The sequence below is a fragment of the Diabrotica undecimpunctata genome, chromosome 9, assembly GCF_040954645.1.
Source record: "Diabrotica undecimpunctata isolate CICGRU chromosome 9, icDiaUnde3, whole genome shotgun sequence".
Classification (NCBI taxonomy): domain Eukaryota; kingdom Metazoa; phylum Arthropoda; class Insecta; order Coleoptera; family Chrysomelidae; genus Diabrotica; species Diabrotica undecimpunctata.
The window spans coordinates 54,794,778-54,815,064 of NC_092811.1; the positions used below are offsets into that span (position 1 = coordinate 54,794,778).

The 20,287-nt window shown below is 34.9% G+C and overlaps 4 protein-coding genes across 13 annotated transcripts in view; all 4 read right to left on the minus strand.

Annotated features, from left to right (window-relative positions):
* The window catches only part of LOC140450093 (uncharacterized), a 141,509-nt gene that overhangs the window by 96,164 nt on the left and 25,058 nt on the right, over window positions 1-20,287 (minus strand). The gene's annotated exons all lie outside the window — the stretch shown is intronic.
* On the minus strand, window positions 2,586-3,350 carry LOC140450796 (uncharacterized). The gene has a single exon (XM_072544468.1). It carries the CDS (start codon window positions 3,348-3,350, stop codon window positions 2,586-2,588), a length of 765 nt encoding a protein of 254 aa, XP_072400569.1.
* On the minus strand, window positions 3,390-4,328 carry LOC140450797 (uncharacterized). The gene has a single exon (XM_072544469.1). The coding sequence runs from the start codon at window positions 4,326-4,328 to the stop codon at window positions 3,390-3,392; it is 939 nt and encodes a 312-aa protein (XP_072400570.1).
* Window positions 6,067-7,647, minus strand: LOC140450798 (matrix metalloproteinase-18-like). The gene has a single exon (XM_072544471.1). It carries the CDS (start codon window positions 7,645-7,647, stop codon window positions 6,067-6,069), a length of 1,581 nt encoding a protein of 526 aa, XP_072400572.1.

Sequence of the window (20,287 nt, forward strand, 5' to 3'; positions counted from 1 at the left end):
CGTATCTATATAAAGTGCTGATCACCATCGATAAAGAGAACTAACACTTTTTAATAAAAGCAAAAAAACGTCTCTGACGCATACCTGACGCATACCTGACACCTATCTGACGCATACCTGACGCATACCTGACACCTATCTGACGCATACCTGACACCTACCTGACGCATACCTGACACCTACCTGACGCATACCTGACACCTACCTGACGCATACCTGACACCTACCTGACACCTAGCTGACACCTATCTGACGCATACCTGACACCTAGCTGACGCATACCTATATTATCACACTTTAAAGTTCAAAAAGCCACCGTCATTTGAAACAGTACGCCATTTGAAACAGTAAGTTTAAAAACACCCTGAGTACCAAGCAAATCAGGTTTTTAAAGATAATGCATTAAACAGTTACATAATTGTCGTTGTTTTGACTTTTTTTCTAAGAAATTTTTACCTTTACGCAGTTATTTCTTAAAATTTTTATATACACACTTTTTTTTTAATACTAATCACAATTTGTTTTGTATGTGTCGATAAATTTTACAATTTTTTTTGACTTTATACAATATTAATAATTTTTGTTATATTTTCTTTCTTGATACTTGGGTTTGGAACCATTATCTCATATAATCATCATCGTTGATACTGCAGAAAGTTACCATACCCGGGGAAGATCATTGTTTTTCGGACTAGGTATTTTCAAGATTTGTACATCAAATTTTGTATTTCTCAGGTGGACAGCAGCGTTAGATGTCGATATATTGCTAATTTGTTCTAATAACTTTGACATATTGGCACTTGAACTTGTTTCTGGCGATATCGGGTGTCTAACGTCATCATCATCATCATAGGAAGATCAGTGGTTTTTCGGATTAGGTATTTTCAAGATTTGTACATCAAATTTTGTATTTCTCAGGTGGACAGCAGCGTTAGATGTCGATATATTGCTAATTTGTTCTAATAACTTTGACATATTGGCACTTGAACTTGTTTCTGGCGATATCGGGTGTCTAACGTCATCATCATCATCATAGGAAGATCAGTGGTTTTTCGGATTAGGTATTTTCAAGATTTGTACATCAAATTTTGTATTTCTCAGGTGGACAGCAGCGTTAGATGTCGATATATTGCTAATTTGTTCTAATAACTTTGACATATTGGCACTTGAACTTGTTTCTGTCGATATCGGGTGTCTAAAGTCATCATTTAAGGCAACAATTCTGATTTTGTCACCTGTTGTGTAGCCAGCTTGTTTTTTTATATTCTCAAGAGCGGTCTCTAAATGGTTTTTTAGATAGTCTTTGTCTTGTTCTAAACCTTCACCTATTTTAAAGTTGTCACAATTAACTTGAAAAGTGCATAGATAAGCGTTGAATTTTTTTATTTCTCGCTGATTTATAATATTTATTGACCATTGATCAGACATTGTTAATTTATACAAAATCAAAATTTATCGAAAACACGAGTGAGACAAAACACGTCTTTCCTGTAACACCGTCTAATAAAGAATGAGGTACAATGTCTAATGCGTAATATTATTATAATTTTTGAAAGCCAAGAGGTGTTGTGTCAATTAATGAGTCATCACTTTGTATTATTTTTCGTTTCTTGTAGGCCATCTTGAAAGTCTTTGATACCCTTTTTCGCGTAACAATATCTTTGGTCTCTGTATCCCTACCGATCTGGTCATACGTGAGCTTAATTTCTTTGGTTGGATCGTGTATGATGTCATTCATGGCGGAGGCATTGAGTACTAGGCTGTTTTCGTAGTTTAAAGTGAAACCTTTGATTTTAGTCACCTCTTTGCCCTTGGCTGTTTTGTAAAAATAACTTTTAGGACCTGTACTGAGCCATTCAACTATGTAGTCATCTCCAGGCAACTCATCACTCCAATCGCCCAACATTTCACCTGTTTCGACGGTGTTTAGGTCATCATCAATGTAAACAATGGAGTCTGTGTCGAAATAAGCTACAGCCTCTCCTAGCCTATCAATCATCTCGTACAGTCTTAGACGAGCGTTACTGGTCGTAAATAATGCCACAAAAATATTCGTAGATGTTGGGTCTTCCACAAACACGTCTTTATAATCGTAAGAGACTTGTGCTATATTATCATTAATAAATGTGACGTTTGTTAAATTTATTTTATCGTTCATCAAACAACTCTTACCTTGTTGTCCTTTCCCGGATATGTCTCAACTACCCGTGCTATAGGCCATTTGAGAGGAGGCGAGTTTTCGTCCTTAAGCAAGACGAGATCATCATGTTTTATGCCTACCTGAGGAGTGAACCATTTAGGTCTATTTTGAAGCCTATTAAGATAATCGCGAGTCCAAACCTTCCACATATGCTGCTGAATTCTTGTGCATTTATTCCACAAAGACAATTTATTTTCTTGAATATCAGAGAGATCTAATTCAGGATAAGACATTAAGTTAGATCCAATAAGGAAGTGTCCGGGAGTAAGAAAGGAAAAATCGGACGGGTCGTCTGAGAGCGCACAGATAGGGCGTGAATTGAGCACTGCTTCAATCTGCGAAAGTACAGTGGATAGTTCTTCGAAAGTAAAATTGGAGTTACCCATTATTCTTCGTACCATCTTTTAATGTCCACAACATACTCTGTCTGTTTCATATTCATTCTTTGGCCAAATTTACCCCATAGACTATTTAGGCATATTTTAGCGACTGCTCGTTTACCGGGATTTGGGGCTATTTTAGATAAATCGAGCTCTATGTCCATCTGCTCTTTTACAGCCCGAGCGTACTCTTCATTTGTGGCATACGTATGTGGACTAGTTTCTAATTTGATCTTCATAAAATCTTTGACATATCCCTTGAACAAATCTGTCGATGTTTGCTCAAAATGACACACCTCGTGAATTTTTATTATTTTGTACCCTTTTTCTAAGGCCTTATTAATTTCTAGAGTTGTCCATGTACCCCTCAGCATTCTTTCCGAGTCATCATGATCACAATTTTCGCAATCTTCCAAGACGCATTGATTACACAGCGGAAACATTAATTTGTCAGTTTTGACAGGTAATACAGGATGGTATAAATCAGTAGGCGGTAGTATTTGGCAATGTACTAGACCAAACCAATTAGGATCGTATACTTCAGGTGCATGTATTTTTGTAGGGTGGCCAACTGGATATTGATCGTAATATTGTACGGTTGGATACAGTGATATAATATCTATGTATCTGAGCTTTTTCCCAGTCACGTTTAGTTTTATGGCGTTTGTTCTACCGCCAAAGAATGCTTCACGAGGCTTTAAGGGTTCAATAAGTTGAGGATCTGCGGCGTTTTTACATTCTTTGGATTTTAACCACTCACATTCCCACATTTCTACCAAGTTGTACCCTGCTTCTTTTATTTGTTTTGATCATCTTATTGTTCTCTCGTACAAGTCACTCATTGTCTCATTGTTGACGTGGTTAACTGTGTCGTTCTTAAAGCATTCTGGGTGGCCATGCCAGAAGCAACCGTGGTACTGGTACACAGTATTCGACTCTTCCGAGAAACCATCAACTTTTGCACCGCAAATTGTCACTTCTCCGCCATTAAGAGCATGTTGGACGTTAGAAAATTGGTTAAGCCACTTTATTGATGCCCTGCTATATGTCTCCTTTATCTCCTGCTTTACAACGCCAATGGTGTTTGTTCGAAGATACTTAGATCTATATATGGCCATACACACACTGGCAATAGACAGATATTGAAATGGGTCTATGTTTGCTATTTCTAAAAATTCTTTACGGAATTCCAAACACCCACGTCGTAAAATATCAACATCTGAATCGCAATAGGTATGGAGCTCTTTCTGTAACACAAAGTGGTCATTTTTATGCTCATCGTACCATTTCTTAAAATCAGATCTTTGTTTTGTTTTCATTGTGTTGGGTCCATAATACGCAATATCTGGTAAGCAGCCTTCGTAGTGAGTATTTTCAGGAGTGTTGAAAAAGTGAGGAAAATAGCCTTTCTTTAATTCATGCAGACCAAAAGTTTTAGGAAAACCGGACAGTAGGCCGGCTACAAAATTAGAGCTGTCTATTATTTTCAGTTTAAGAGCCTCGACTTCCAAAAGCATAAGTTTTGACCCGTTGTAGATAGTGTACGGCTTTATCGTGTTTTCCACGCAATATTTTAAAATGAAATATGAATCGTATGATTTACTATTGTGGGCTATCGCTGTATAATTTCTATGTTTCTCGGAAATTAACCATCTACAGAACTCTTCATTGTCTTTAAAAACAAATTTATGTCCGTCGAAATCCTGCGCAATTACAAGATTCGGTACATGAATGCCTGTATCCTGCATTGCCTCGTAATCAAAGAATATATATCTTTCGTTGTAAGAGCATTTCATTATTTTTTCTTCAGAGAGATTGTTACATATACAAGGGTCTTTGCAACTTTGTGACTGTTTGATTTTCTTTACAGCCTGAATTTATCACGCTTGATAAATTGCGTTAGGCTTTCACGGCCATCGTCTAGCTTATTAAACTGTTTATTCGGGCTGTTGGGCCGTTGTCTTCTGTTGAGATTTGTTCTCGACGTTTCGCCAACACTAGGGGTTGGCATCTTCTGGAGATGTTGATGCTTCGCTTGTCAGCAGAAACTGACAGTCAGTTTCTGCTGACTTTTATACAATTTATACAAATTTATACAAATAAATCTTGGCTGTTTTTTCGGGGCCCTCGTATATGATTGTGTTGAAATTTTCTGCACAAATAATCTTTATCTGCACATCCAATAACTCCTCTGCCTTCTTAAAATTATCCAACGTAAAGCCATCGTTATAACAACCGCCCAACAGATTGCAAAGTTTTTCGGCCAAATCAGTCTGCAATTTTCGACCCTTACGTATGCTATGAGCATCGCTTTTGATCAATTTGTGGCCCAAAATCTCGTTTGTGACGTATGTTAAGCCCACTATAACTGCTCGAGCCCCGCATAAAGTGTCGGTATTTTTAATCTGGGTAATGCTTTTCTTGGTGCGACGGTCCTCTGCCAAATTTATAATTTTATGTCGGCCGCTACCCCTAGGTATCTTGAAAATTTGTATATCAAATATAGTATCTTCGACTTGAACCGACTCGTCAGAAGTTACAATGTTTTCGATATGAGCCAAGATATTATCCGTATTTAAATCTGTTTCAGTACCTGTTGATATGGGATGTTTAAAATTTTCATTACGAACAATTATACGAATTTTATCCCCTTTTTGAAAGCCGGCTCCTTCTTTAGCATCCTGTATACCTTTTTCTTATAATATCTTTGCTAAATCAATATTTAAATTACCTTTGCACTCTTCATAACGTAATTGAAACGAATTTAAATAAGTGTTAAATTTAGAAATAAAACGTTTACCTGTGGTAATTAAAGACCAGACCATGATGATCGCCTTGAGAACAACAACAACAACAACACTGGACACTAACAAATCACAACGTTCACAGTCAAAGTTATAGCGTGACGTACTCGTTGAAGGTTGACAGCAGAATGAACAGGCCTTCTATTAGGGCGTTCTTTTATACCTCTTTGTTGACCTTGAAACGTGCCAAATATTAGTGATTTTGAAAAACTAGGACGAGTTTGTTTAAAGACACATCACTTAATAATAACATAACATTCAATTATTACATAAAACTGCTATTTGTCCTTATCTGTGTTATAGATTTAAATGAAATTGAAAAAAAAGTTTGCCGTTTGCATAGCGAACTCCCCTATTTTGTGAGTTAAATGGACTCGTCCAACAGTACCAATACCTTAAATATGTTTGGTTAGGTGTATATCCATCCCGATGACTAACATATCCCTGTATAGACTTATATTTTTTGTTACTTATTATCTAACATTTTAAGTCGTAAATATATTGCAGTTTAGCTAAAAATCTTTTTCTTTACAATTCTAACATAATATTTGGCTTTGAACACATGTTACATAGTAAATAGAATGTTAGCTTCTTCCGGGAATTTGATAAATAAAAAACATATATTTTTTACAATTTTTATTATTACTCGTAAATACAAAACACATCTTTTACACTTTTTTTTTTAATTATATACAGATACAAGTTTAGATATTAGAGTTTTTAATTGTTGTAAGATATTTTCGTTTGGACAGGGCATCCCAAATAGATTCCAGTTAAATTGTCCAGCGGCCACAACTTTTCTAGTAAATTCATTAAATTTATAGTAAGTATTTTGACGGAAAAAGTACATATGACCGTCAATCCATCGAAGTGCAAGAGAAATATCTTCAGGTATTCCCGGAAATATGTCTTTTATCCAGCCTCTTCTTACCTCGCTAGTAAAATCATTAGAAAATTCTATATATGACATATTGTTGTAAAATGTATAGGATTGCCCGGAATTTGATTGAAAAATAGCATTGATGTGGGCCTTCTTGGGTATATTAAGTGTAAAATTATCAATATATTGAATGCTAGGAAAGGATGCTGAGAAATATTTGTTTGGTGGCACAATTGTAACCAAATCACCGGCTGTTGTTTGAAAAATGTGTTGTAAAGTGTATTGACGTAATTCTGCAGGAACATAATCAGCAAGAAGTTCAGGCTGAGATGGAATAATCATTTCGTTCAAGTCTAGTTTCCATATAAATTTATCGCGGGCGATATATAATCGGTAATTTGAAAACTCTGGAGCAGTGGCTAAAAACATAAAATCTGGAACAATATCACACAAATTTTTCGGTTGCTTACTAGGCCTTGGTCTTGTCGAACTAGTTGTTGGTCTTGACGTTGTCGAACTAGTTGTTGGTGTATGTACCGTTGTATACCTTGAACGGGTCGTTTGCTTACGAGTTGTTGTTGAGCTAGTTGTTGTAAACTTTGGGTTTGGAGCATATGTATTGTTAGGCCCATATAGATACTGTATTGCATTTATATCATCATTATGTAGACCACTAATCTTATGCTGATACATATTATACATGATAGCGCTTTGAGTACCACTATGACCGATTCCAAGAGCATGCCCAATTTCATGAACCAGTACCATAAGAAAACTTATACGGCCTTCAGGTATAGAGTCGTTTCCAAAATGCCAGGGCTTCGTTATATCTAAATGTATCTCTGTACAGGTGTCTGTGGAATGAGGAAAGTATGAATGTCCTAAAGCAGCACCTCCAACAAATCTAATAGGACATTCGTCATCTCCCATACAGTTTGCTCTAAAATTATGAGTTCCCCTAACCATAGTTATGGTTATATCCGGTGGCTCTAGCGTAGGATTTGTAACCATTGTGAATGTTAAGGTTGAAACATTTTGCCACATCTGAAATGCCGTTTCTGCGTCTTTTTGGGCCTTGGGCGTTCTTTGAGGAAAATACCATCGCAGGTGTTGTTTGTGCCGTGGAGAAGCCACTATAAATTCGTTATCACTGTGTTGACAACGCGGACGACGCATCAATTTGATTGTTGCGTTATTAAGCAAATCATTCACTGGTAAATTATACTTTTCTTGAAAGTTAATTATCAAAGTAGAGAAATCTGTACTATTATCGATCTGTTCATATTGATTTAGATAGGCAATAGCGTCTTTTTCCGAGAAATCGTTGCAAAACACGCTTGCGAACGTTAGCATAAAAACTAATACGTCTATTCCCTTCCACATCGTGGCTGCGAATAATTTTAAAATATTAAGTAGCATGTATATACCCGGTTACTAGTATCTATTTGTTTTCAACAACGTTTTAGTCAGTAAGGTACTAGGGACATCTAGTTACTGTACTTTGTACTTTAAACAAAGAATAAAAATATTACAATATATTTTACTATTTTCTACTTTATATTGTTATATGGTACTAGATATAAATTATGTTCATCTTAAATTGGCTTAGTCATATAGACGCGAATATATGACTTTTCCCCAGAATCTGGGGAAAAAAGTGCCCTGAAGTGTCTACCTATCTACTCAATTTGAGCTCAAACGCTTTATTCTGATGTCAGCCATCAACCATTAGCTAATGTCCAATTAATTGTGGGACACCCTCTATACGTATATACAAGTTACGAACGTAATCAAAAAATACAAAGTGACATTAGAAAATATGTATAAATAAACCTAAAAAATGTATTTCTGGTGCGGGATTCTAATCTGTTTCAACGAGACGCGAGATAAAGCAGAGACAGAAAAATATGTCTAAAAAGAAAGTCTGTAAGAGAAGAAATAACGCACAATTTTAAAGCAAAATTCTGTTTAGAGTAATTCGACAGAGAAAATGTATACAAATTACGAATATAATCGAAGAAAGAGAGAGATATAAAAGAACTACTATGTATGAATAAAACAAAAAAATTGTCTCTTGTGCGATACTTTAAACTCATGCAACGCTACGATACACTAAAACGAAAAAATCGAGACATACAGACGTAAATACATCAAGAGCCAACTTAGAACCATAAACGATAAGATATAGTAAAGTAAAATAAAGATAAGATAAAGTAAAAAATAATTTATAGAGTCTTTACCTATATATATATATATATATATATATATATATATATATATATATATATATATATATATATATATATATATCTTTATCTTTGATGTTTTGCAAAAAGGGCTTAAGTCATAAAATCAAAGTTTACAGGGGGAATACTTGAATGTTTCAAGAATTGTTATAAATCGCACGTTACCTTTAACCAATTTAGTACAATAGTACCATTTAATGTACCATAATAAAATAATAATTATAGTAAGAATACGATTTTCGTAGATTTTTAATATTTTAAATGCACTTAAAACATATAGATCTTACTATTTACTGACTTAAGACCTTCTGACCGCGACTTTTCTATATCTATATTTTTGTGTATCTACCATTGAAAGTGATTATAATGGATTGGGAATTAAAACCAAAACAGCATTAAATATTTTACTGACAAAATATTGACAAATGAATATGTTTTTTAACAAATAATTATTAATAAAAATGAAAAAGTAATATAAAAGTAAACCAGATCTAGAAAATAAAGATGATTATTATAGCAACAGTCTTTCAAATCTCTGGATCTATTTCTTCGAGATCTGGATCAATTTCCGGTATATTTAGGGTAGTTGGAAGATGCTTGTAAAATTGATGAAATATTGGAGGTATCAAATCAATGAGATCTAGTAGATCTTTCTTTTTTCTTTTGTGACAGGAAGAGGACCCGTGCACGCAGAAGTGACATTAATGGTGTGACCGCGACCTCTCCGTCTTAATGACATACGCTTAAAAGGTGTATCACATTTTAGAGATGTATTATAATCGAATTGACCGAATATCCGGTCACAAATCAACCATTGGCACTCACGCCATAAAAAATGCTCACCGCTGTTATTCTTGTGTTTTTGGACTAATGGACCTTTTAAAAGTTCTGCGAAGTCCAAAAATTAGTTTTGTTTCATTTCTACTATTTTAAATTTATTACTGGTACATCTTATTAATGTAGCCCAGTCGTGAGGATGAGCTATTAAAGTAGCACTCTTTTTTTTTCTTTTTTTTTTTCTATTAAAGAATGATCTGCATCACATTCCATTCCATTCCACAAGTTGAAAAAATGTGTCATCTGCTAAAAGATTAAAATAATCTATCGGATTATTGCCTTCAGGTTGAACTAATAATCCACAATTTTGAGTAAAAATGATATTTTGTTTGATCATAGGTGGATCGTCCCATATATAATTATTTTGATTAGTAAGTATCGGTACCTGTACCTCAGCAGCGATGCCAGTATCTTCATGGTTAGAACGCTGTGATTCACAATCCGAATCCGTCAAATCTATTAAATCTTCATCGTCGGCGTATTCGCTTCCACTCGACTCATAATCATCAAAAGTGTCATCATCGGATTCTTCCAGTATTTGTCGTAATTCTTCATCCGTTAAAGGCTTCTTCAATTCGAATTCTGTTCTTCTTTTTTTAACGCCAGACGAACCAGGGTTATTGCCAGAAGCCATAATCAAACACTTTTAATTACTTACAAAACAAAATCCTGACTTTCGAACCGATATGAAATTTGAGACACAATAAACCTTCTCGAAGTGCCGATGAAGTCTGATAGCTATAAAGCAAGTGCCGACTACTTAAAAACTTTCTTATTAGCAGACATGTACACCACGCACCTATGGCGTGGTCGGCACAGGGTGCATATAGCCGAGCACGCCACAGTGGCGTGACCGGCAGTGAATGAGTTAAATATAAATGTTCTGCCATATAGCACTTTTCACTATTTCTTGCTAATTGAAAGTGTAATTTAAGTGCATCGCATTGGTCTATAATTTTAACTACTGCATTATATCTAGACAACCACCTTGTGCCAGCCAATTTGTCAAGTTTAAGGGGATTTTTATCTGAAAGTGTCTGAAATATTTGTGTAGTGTATGTGTAGTAATAGGTCTTTTTTATGGGCAGCCAAACTAGTGCTGCACATTTTGCAGAAAGCCTAACATCTGAAGGCTCTGCAGAAATCCAACCTAGTCGTAAAAAAAATTATTGTAAGATTTTAGGGTTTTTTTCTTACTTATTAGACTAGTTGCATGTTTGTTTAAGGAATTATTTTTGTCAAAATAAATATTTTTAAATAAATTATTTTTAAATAAAACTGTATTTTTTTTGTAAACTCTTACCCTCCAAGTAATTGAATTTTAAAAATTTGTTAAATTTATGGTACTGGGGCATATATAAATACATCGTTCCAGAAGAGATGAATGTTAGCACTTATGTTTAAATAATTCACATAAAATGGTTAATGATTTAATACAATAATTTTTATAAAATTGATATGTAATCGTTAGTACAAGTAAACAGAAATAACTGCGATGGTGACGATTTGACTCGACCAGACATTGATTGATGCGGTGTTGCCTAATCGAATATTATTTTAGAGGTTGTCCATTGAACTGTAATATTAATACTCCATAATTACTGTAATGAGTTTATAATTATATTTATTATCAGAGCCCTAATATCAAAGTTAAAATGTTTGAGGTAATTGATAAAATATGTTATTTGCTGAAGTTATTAGTCATACAGTAGACTCCCTCTAGTTCGGCCGCCTCGGGACCGAACCCCCGGCCGGACTACAAAATGGCCGGACTATCCGGATTTACTTTCAAAATTTAAAATAACACCATTAAATCCATTAACTATGCTTAAAAATCAACAAAATTCTTTTTTTTAAAGTGTTGACAACATTATGTACTTACCAAAGAGAAGATTTTGACGTGGCTTTGTTGAGTTATCATATTGTGCCACTAGAGAATGAGTTATTACACGTATTAAAAAGTAAATACCGATACGGTTCGAAGGATATAATTAAATAGAAAACACATTACGAACTGTAAAAACAAACTAGAAATGTATTTAAAGATATTACTGTAGACGTATGACTTTTCACATAACCTATAAAATTAAAAGAAGTCTGTAATTTTCTTTTGCTTTTTCTGATTTTTTTTGTATTTTTAAAAGCATAGTCACGCCACTTTCTCAGAAACATCACGTCGACAACTGTTGCAGTGGATTGTTGCTCTACGTACATCGTCGCACGTTCAAGTGCGGCCCTTCCCTTTTCATGGCTTAAATTTCCCTCACTACTTCCTTCTTCCCCATCCTCTTCCTCATCCTTGTCATTAGCTTCTTGATTTATTACAGCTTGAACAATTTCATCGTCATTTAATAGTTCATTGCCAAGCTCATCATCGTTGCTTACAATCCATTCTGTAACATCACTCTCTGTAAGTTCAATATCTGGCAGTTGTTGAAGAACTGATAAAATTGATAGGTTGTCATCTGGTTCCAACACCTGAATAGTGGTTTCATTCGTTTTTGGATTTTCTTGTTGGGCTTTAACAACGATCTCTTCCACATCTGGCCAAACTTTTCTCTAAGACTTTATAAAGGTGGATGATGGAATTTCATCATATGCTTTAGCCGCCATATAAATAACATCTTTCAAGTTTATTGACTTAAGGGCCTGAATTAAGCTTGTGCCACCCTCCGCACTATCTAATTTGTCTAGGATTTCAGAGAGTAGATTTCTGCGGTATTTTCTTTTGAAACACTCGATCACCCCTTGGTCCATTGGTTGGGATATGCTTGTCACGTTAGGTGGCATATACAATAGCTTAATGCCACTGTCACCTTCACATTCTAGGTCCTCTTCAGGATGTGTAGGTGCATTGTCAAGCACAAGAAGCGCCTTAATCGGCAACTTCAAAGATGTCAAATGTTGTTTTACTTTAGGCACAAACTCGGCAACGAACCATTCTTTGAACAAGTAAGTCTCCATCCAGGCGGATTTCTGTGCCCTGTAGTACACTGGTAGACAACTCATATTCAAGTTTTTGAAAGCTCTAGGTTTTACCGATTTTCCAATTACAAACAGAGGCAGCTTATGTGACCCTGACGCGTTCGAACACAAAGCAATAGTAATTCTCTTTGTTTATTTTAAACCCTGGGGCTGACGTTTCTTGTGCTGTGGCAAATGTTTTCCGAGGCATCAGTTTAAAGTTTAGACCTGTTTCATCAATATTGTAAATTTGCTCTGGACTATATTTTTCACTGGCAATAATACTCTTTAATTTTTCAGTAGTCACTTGCTGCCTGTTGATCTGCTGACATTTTTTCGCCACATACGCTGATAAAATGTACTCCATGGCGTTTTTTCCACCTTGACAACCAGCCATCACTTGCCGTGAATATATCTTTTCCTCCAAGTTTTGCGTGAAGAATGATTGTCTTTTCCTTTAAAATTGGACCATTTAAAGGAGTGCCTCGCCTGCGCTCCTGCATAAACCAGAGCCACAAAGCATCATCAACGTGTTCAAGTTTAGGTTTTTTAAGGTACATCGAGTAGACAGCACTTTTTCAGCCTCAATTTGGGTACAAAAAGTCTCAATAGATTTCCGGTTGCGGCGCCAGTCATTTACAGTACTCTTACCGACGTTAAATTCTCTGCAAATACTTTGGACCGATTCTCCTTTGTCTAGACGTTCTAGGATACTGAGTTTTTGTTCCATTGTTACAAACGTATGTTCACGTTTTTCACTCATTTTAGAAAACATTTTTCTCAAAGCAAACACGCACACGCACAACTTACACTTGCAATACCAATGCTCACAAATGTTCACTACGAAAACAGTCGTATACTGCACTAAACAGCAAATACAGACACACACGAATGCATCTGCAGATCAAATGAAACTGTACGCTATGGCAAAACCGTTTGTCACAGGTTAGGTGCGACCGACCAATTACAAGTTCACCCGTAAACTAAACTGACACACTGAAAATAGTTTACTTCGACGGCCGGAAACTGAACATTCAAGATAGATCCTGTCGAAGGTCATTCGCCCGCAGCGCGCGAACGGATATGACTCACCCTCTTAAGACCGGCCGGACCATCCGGCGGCCGATCCAACCGAGGCCGAACTAGAGGGAGTCTACTGTAATCATTAAAATGAACTGAATGAATGGAAATCTATTAAATTAGAAAGCTAAATTTGTTTCATACTGAGAATTGCGATATTTAGTTAAAATAAATTGTTTCCGACGGTTGTGGAAATAAGCTTATAAAAATAAATTGTTTTATTTTCAAATATCAAGTTCGCTATTTTCGCTGTCGGAATTTAATTGTAAATCGTCGCTATCTGAATCTTCATCTGGATTAATAACAATACGATCTACGACTACATCCATTAGTGGCCCTTTTGACATCAATTCACGTTCAGTTGCGATGACTTTGTCTGTTATTTTTTTCCACTCCTCCACAGGAAAGGTTTCAAAAAATTCGTCCGACAGCTGCTGGATTGATGTAAATGTAAAGTCTACATTTCTGGCTCCTACATATGATTTCAAAGCTGCCCAAACCATTTCAATGGGATTCAAATCTGGATGGTATGGTGGGAGTCTAAATACATCATGTCCTTGTGCTCGTATAATTCTATCGATTGCATATTTTACATAACGAGGTTTATGCAATTTTATTATGTTATAGAGATCAGGCTTCAACATAGAGGCAGTATATGCAATATTTCTTTCCCGAAGCCATTCCTGCATAACACACTTTTTCGATGCAGATGTGGGACATTTATCTTCCTGTGTATTATGGTATGGCGCATTATCTAACACTATTACACTATTCGGAGGCAAGTTACACAAAAGATTTTCTTCCAACCATTTTTAAAAATTTGCATAGTTCATGTCATCATGATATTCTCCAGATTTTGACGTCGACTTCCACCTCACATAAGAACCAGGAACAAAACCTTGTTCATTTCCTGCCCCAACAATAATTAAACGTTGCCCTTTTGACACTGGTTTTTTAAGTCCATTATTACTGGTATCACACCAATTGTTTTTTGCAATATGGCTCGTAAGTAAATAAGTTTCGTCAGTAAACACTATAAATTTATTTGCATTTCTTGCTTCCTTGATATTCCTCAGATATTGCAGCCTTAAATGTCTAATTTCGTGTTTCTCTATCAACATTTTTCTGTTGTCGACTGTTTTTTTTCAGCGAAACCCAAGTTTGTGGAATTCCATCCTCATACTTTCTCTACTACCTGCATAATTCAATTCATTTACAAATTTTTGGTGAATTTTTTTAATTGTGGGAACTTGTTTATGGCGAAGATGAAAATCATATATTTGTCTCCGTAATATACTTTGATCACATGGATCTAGCTGTATTTTTGAGGACTTTTTTTGTCGTTTATTAGGTGTGGAGAATCCGGGGGTTTCTCCATTTTCAACCTCTTGACCCTCTTTAGCTATTTTTCTGACGCTGGATAAACTGACACCTATAACAATTGAATATTATATTAACTTTTTCCTCTTATTCGATTATTTTCTATATCTCTATAACAACATCTCTTTTTTTAATTGATTTATAACAAAAAATGGTAATCTAAGTAAGCAAAACATTTATAATATATTATATACATTTTAATATAATTATACAATCGATTTACCTGTCAAAGCAGCTACTCGTTCTTGCACTTTCGATAACTAAATAGAAGAACATTTCCTTCTGCTTCCTGTTGCGTAAATTTTAAAACCGAGTATATAATTTCACGAGCTTGTGCACTCAGAACCCGATTTTTTACGGCACTTACGTGATTCATTTTAATAATAAGAAATTTCACCTCTTGCGTACTAGAATATTATGAAAATTCAACAAACAATCACTATTTCACGAATTACGAGGTTATCTGACAACGTAGCAAATAGCAACGTAGGTTTTATATGGATGTTTACGCTTCGAAAAATTGCATACAATAGACTATCGGCTCCTCCGTTTATCGGTGAAGTGACCTTGAGCATTGCAGCTATATCTGTCGAATTGTAGATAGAAATATATTTTTTTTAGAATTAATGAACCATTTTTAATAAAATTAATAAAAACTTTTGTTTCAAACACTGCAGATATACATGCAATACTAAGGTCTCAGCTACATACCTTTCAGCTCTGGATCAGATTCCCAGGCGGATCTATATTTTCGGGGATGAGATTTTCCTTTTGACATCGTGAATTTGAAGAAATTTAACTTAAAAACACAAAAAAACTAAAGCACTTTTTTAAAACAAAGAACTGTTTAAACCATCAATTTACTAAGGCTTGAATGCTTGGCTGGAATAATTTCATTGTTTTCAATTTGTGCCTTATATATGTAATTCTATGTGAAATCCCAGTAAATACAAATGTGAAATACCTACCTACTCAAATTCGAGTGAAGCCTCTACTTTAAACTTTAATGCGTATTTGATTGAATATTGGCAGATAGGGAGTTTTTTGGTGAGAAATATCTGCTTGGGGAATAACAGGGGGCTCTTTATAGTTAGGTATATCCTTAACACTATGATACACTAATATTGTGATATTTCAAAAATTGTACAGATATCTCTTTTACAAAAAGTTTTTTAATTGACATTTTGAGGGAGAAAAATGTGGCTAATTCACTCTTGTTAGAGTATAGGTCGCTCAAATACTAATACTCTTTTAATCCATTTCATGCGCTGGATTAGTCCGCAGATTCCTTTAGATCGTCGTTCATAGATTGTGATGTTTTTTTTTGCCTTCTCTACTATCTTCTTCCAGTCTCTCCGGTTCACTCCAGTTTGCAATTTCCATCTTTGATATATCGTCTAATACCAATTGATCTTCCCACCTTATTTTTGTCTTTCTCTTGGTCTATTTGTTACTGGTTTCCAGTTCATTATCTTCTGATCAGTTCTTCTGTCCCTCTTCTTTATGTGTGCCCAATCCATCTGAGCCTTTGTGCTTTGATGAATTTCACTATATCTTCTCCTTCAATTATATTTATTATTTCTTGATTCATCAGCTTTCTATATTTCCCTGTTTCTGTCTTTATTGGGCCATTATATTTCAAAACTAATTAATTAATTTTTGATTAAAAAATTTGACTAAAATATTTAGATAAGTAGGTACATTTTTTTGGTTGTCTGAAAGGTATCTACTGAAAAGCCAGATATGTATATTATTTATTTATGTAAGAAATAGTCTTTTTGTTAATTTTAAAAAAAACTCTTAATGGGGGTGGTTAGGTGGCCGAAAATCATTTTTATATGTTGTAAATTTGTTTTCTAATGCCGCCATGGAAAGGGACATTTTCTTCGTTACCCCACAGGGGAATTACTTGATTACTTTGAACGAAATAAAATTTGATTCCCAAAGATCCGCGGCTTTTTAAATTTTAGTAGTCAAATGTAGAGAACAGTAAACCAAAATTATACTATTTATCAATAGAGGGCGCTGAAATAATTCATAGGTTTTATCGTCTTCAAAAAATTATTACACTCGCAAATTTAATTTACCATGACCCCCCTAAAATCCTCCACAATTTTCCCCCCCAAAAAATCCCCCAACCATTTCAGCTTATAAAAATTACCACAGACGCTTTCAAATTACCCCAAAATTGGGGGAAAATACCCCAATCTGGCAACTCTGTAATATAGTCCTTCTCAGAGCCTTCTTTCAGTGCGTCATTAATTGTGACGTCATATACTGTATTGGATGTGTCGAGAATTATTTCATGTAATTATTGAGAATTGTGATAGATGCCAGAACCGTACTTACTTTTATTGCAAGGTGGATTAAGTAATAGTAAACAATATTGTTTATTAAATTTATAAATATGGAAACATTTAAACACAACGATCCATTTATTGTTTATTTTATAATAGTATATAATACAAGTGTAGTTAGTTCGTTTTCTAGTTATACAATTAAATATTTGCCGCCATTTTTTATAAAAGAAAACAAATACTGTTTTCAAAGATGTTTATTACGTAAAAATAAAATAAAAAAATAAGGGTGGCCACAGATGACAAGCGGCCGAGGCGCCTTTAACGCGCGTTGACTGCTTGTTGCCCTTTTCGGTAGTGTTCACATGTAGCGCTACAAAATAGAAAATAGTAGTGTATAAGTTTTCATCGACGATGGACATTGAATCAGCGGTGTGCTTTTGGGTGTTATATAGAAGGATGAAACGACGTCAGCAAAGACGAAGGAGGTATTGGGTGCATCCAATTCTAAGAAACCGGTTAACGAATAGTTTATACATTACCCTCTACCCAAATCTCAGGCAACATGGACCTAAATTTTTTAATTACTTTCGGATGTCGACGACATCATTTGATGCACTGTTAGCACTTATTAGACATGAAATAACAGCCAGTGTCAATGCAGTACGATATTGTATTTCACCAGAAGAAAAACTCATAATAACGCTAAGGTAATTATATTTATACTATTAATTATATATATATATATATATATATATTTATATATAACGTATTTTAATGAATCATAAAAAATAAAAATAAAAAAATTGCGGGTTTTACTATCTTAAAATTAGATTCAAAACGACTAGATATAATACCTTTAATTGTCAATAAATAAATCTAATTCGGATTCCTGTGAGGAGTAAGTGGCAACTGTGGAAGCTGGTGATGTCATACTCATATCTTGTAACTGTTCATTACTTGGAGAAAAAATGGAATCGTTGTAACTTGTATATGTCCCACGTCCAGGTGTATAACTAGGTTGAGATGATGGAATAGCCGGGCAATACTGCTGAGTGTGTGGTATAGAATACCTTGGTAATGGCGGTGCTGAACTCATATAATTAGACGTACTTGGGAAAATTTTCTCTGGCTCGGGCGTCTGTTTTTGCAATATTAAATTATATATATCAATTTTTGTTTTTAAACGTTTATTCTCCGGTATTTTCTTTATTTCTTTAAAAAGAGACAAACAGAATAATTTATCTTCATCTTGTTCATCCTGTTTGTCTGGCACTTGTCTTTGTGCTAAACTTTTTTCTAATATATTAGCAAAGTGCTGATCAGCCGGATGAAGTTTAAGTTTTTTTGTTTTTTGGCGTTCCCCTGTAGGTGTAGAAACAGTCGCTTCCAAAGACGAATTCTGCACTACCATTTTCCACTTCTGATATTGGAAGTTCTGCATGTACTTCTGGACCGAAGTTACTTTCAGTAACATTTTTTTGAACTGAGTTTTGCAGGAACCTCAACCTATTATAATGAATGTACGTGCTTGTTGGTTTTGCGCCGGAGCCCGATTTTAGCATCTTGTTTTTTTTTGTCTTGTTTGACATAGTGATCCCTTATGCTCTTCCATTTTTTTTGTAATGATGTTCCTGTAATAGATAAAATATTGTTACTTTGTTGCAGATATTTGGCAAGTGGATGTTCTATGGGTGAATTACATTATTCTTATAAGATTGGAAGGTCTACTGTGGCAGGAATAATTCATGAAGTATGTAAAGTGTTATGGAGAGAACTAAAAACTGTAGTAATGGAAATACCCACAGCAGATAAATGGAGAGAAATTGCTAACGGGTTTGAGAAACACGCTAAGTTTCCTAACTGCATTGGCGCAATCGATGGGAAACATATACGGTTATTCCAACCGGCACAGTCTGCTTCACTATATTATAATTATAAACACTTTTTCTCACTACTACTACTAGCATTGTGTGATGCAAATTATTGTTTTACATGGGTTGATATTGGTGCATATGGGAAAAATAGCGACTCGGGAGTATTTCAAGAATCTACATTGTACAGAATGCTTATGGAGAAGACACTGAACATTCCTGAACCAACGGCAATAACAGGTGGGTCCATTGTGCCCTATGTAATAGTGGGTGATGAAGCTTTTGCTCTGATGGAAAATCTAATGAAACCATTTGGTGGAAAATTACTCACGTACGAAAAAAAAATTTTTAATTATCGTTTAACTCTTGCAAGACGGTATATCGAATGTACATTTGGTATCATGTGCAACAAATGGCGAATATTACATCGACCGTTAGATGTAAATATTAATTTCGCTGAAGATATTGTGAAAGCTATTTGCGTACTCCACAATTATGTTAGGCAAAGAGATGGTTCTACGTTTGAAGAGACGCTTTATACAGCACCGCTAACTAATCTACAACAATCCTCCACTCGACGCACTGGAAGAGTGACAGAAAATGTACGAAATAAATTTATGCATTATTTCGTTAATGAAGGCAAAGTGGACTGGCAAAATAGCATGATTTGAATTGTAAAAAAACAATAATAAAAAAAGTTCTTACCTAATATTTTTTTCTTTTCATCGGTATCTTCGTTGTGGCAAAAAATTAACACTATCTCCTCCCAAGCGTTTTTTTTAATAATTTTATTGCTATATTCGCTATTAGTCATGTCCCAAATGGCTGGTCTTTTTTGAATTTCATCAATGAATTTATCTGTATTAAATTCTTCGCCCATATTTTTGATATTTTTAGATTATTAAATTATAACTGATAATACACCACACTGCACAAACTGCGCCTTCCAACTGCATAGGCCGATGTGTTCCAATGTACTTTGTCAACCGCGCGTTTTGTGTTGAAGGCGCGGACACAAAGTCCCGAGCGGTTGCTCAGCGGCGACTGCGCGTTTTTCGAAAGGCGCGTTTTCATGTAAATAAGCAGCTTCATTTCTTAGTAAGTTACAACCGCGCTGTTTCTGAAGGCGCGTCGACCGCTTGTCATCTGTTACTGCTCTAAAAAACAATTTATTCACTGATGCCTAATAATAATACTTTATTGAAGACATTGAAAAGTAGAATTTGGATATCAATGAAATATTAAAACCTTTCCTGTATATTTTTTCGATAATTATTTCACGACAAAAAACTAATGATATATCTGACTGAAACAAAAAAATCATAAAGGCGACAGGAATTGTAAG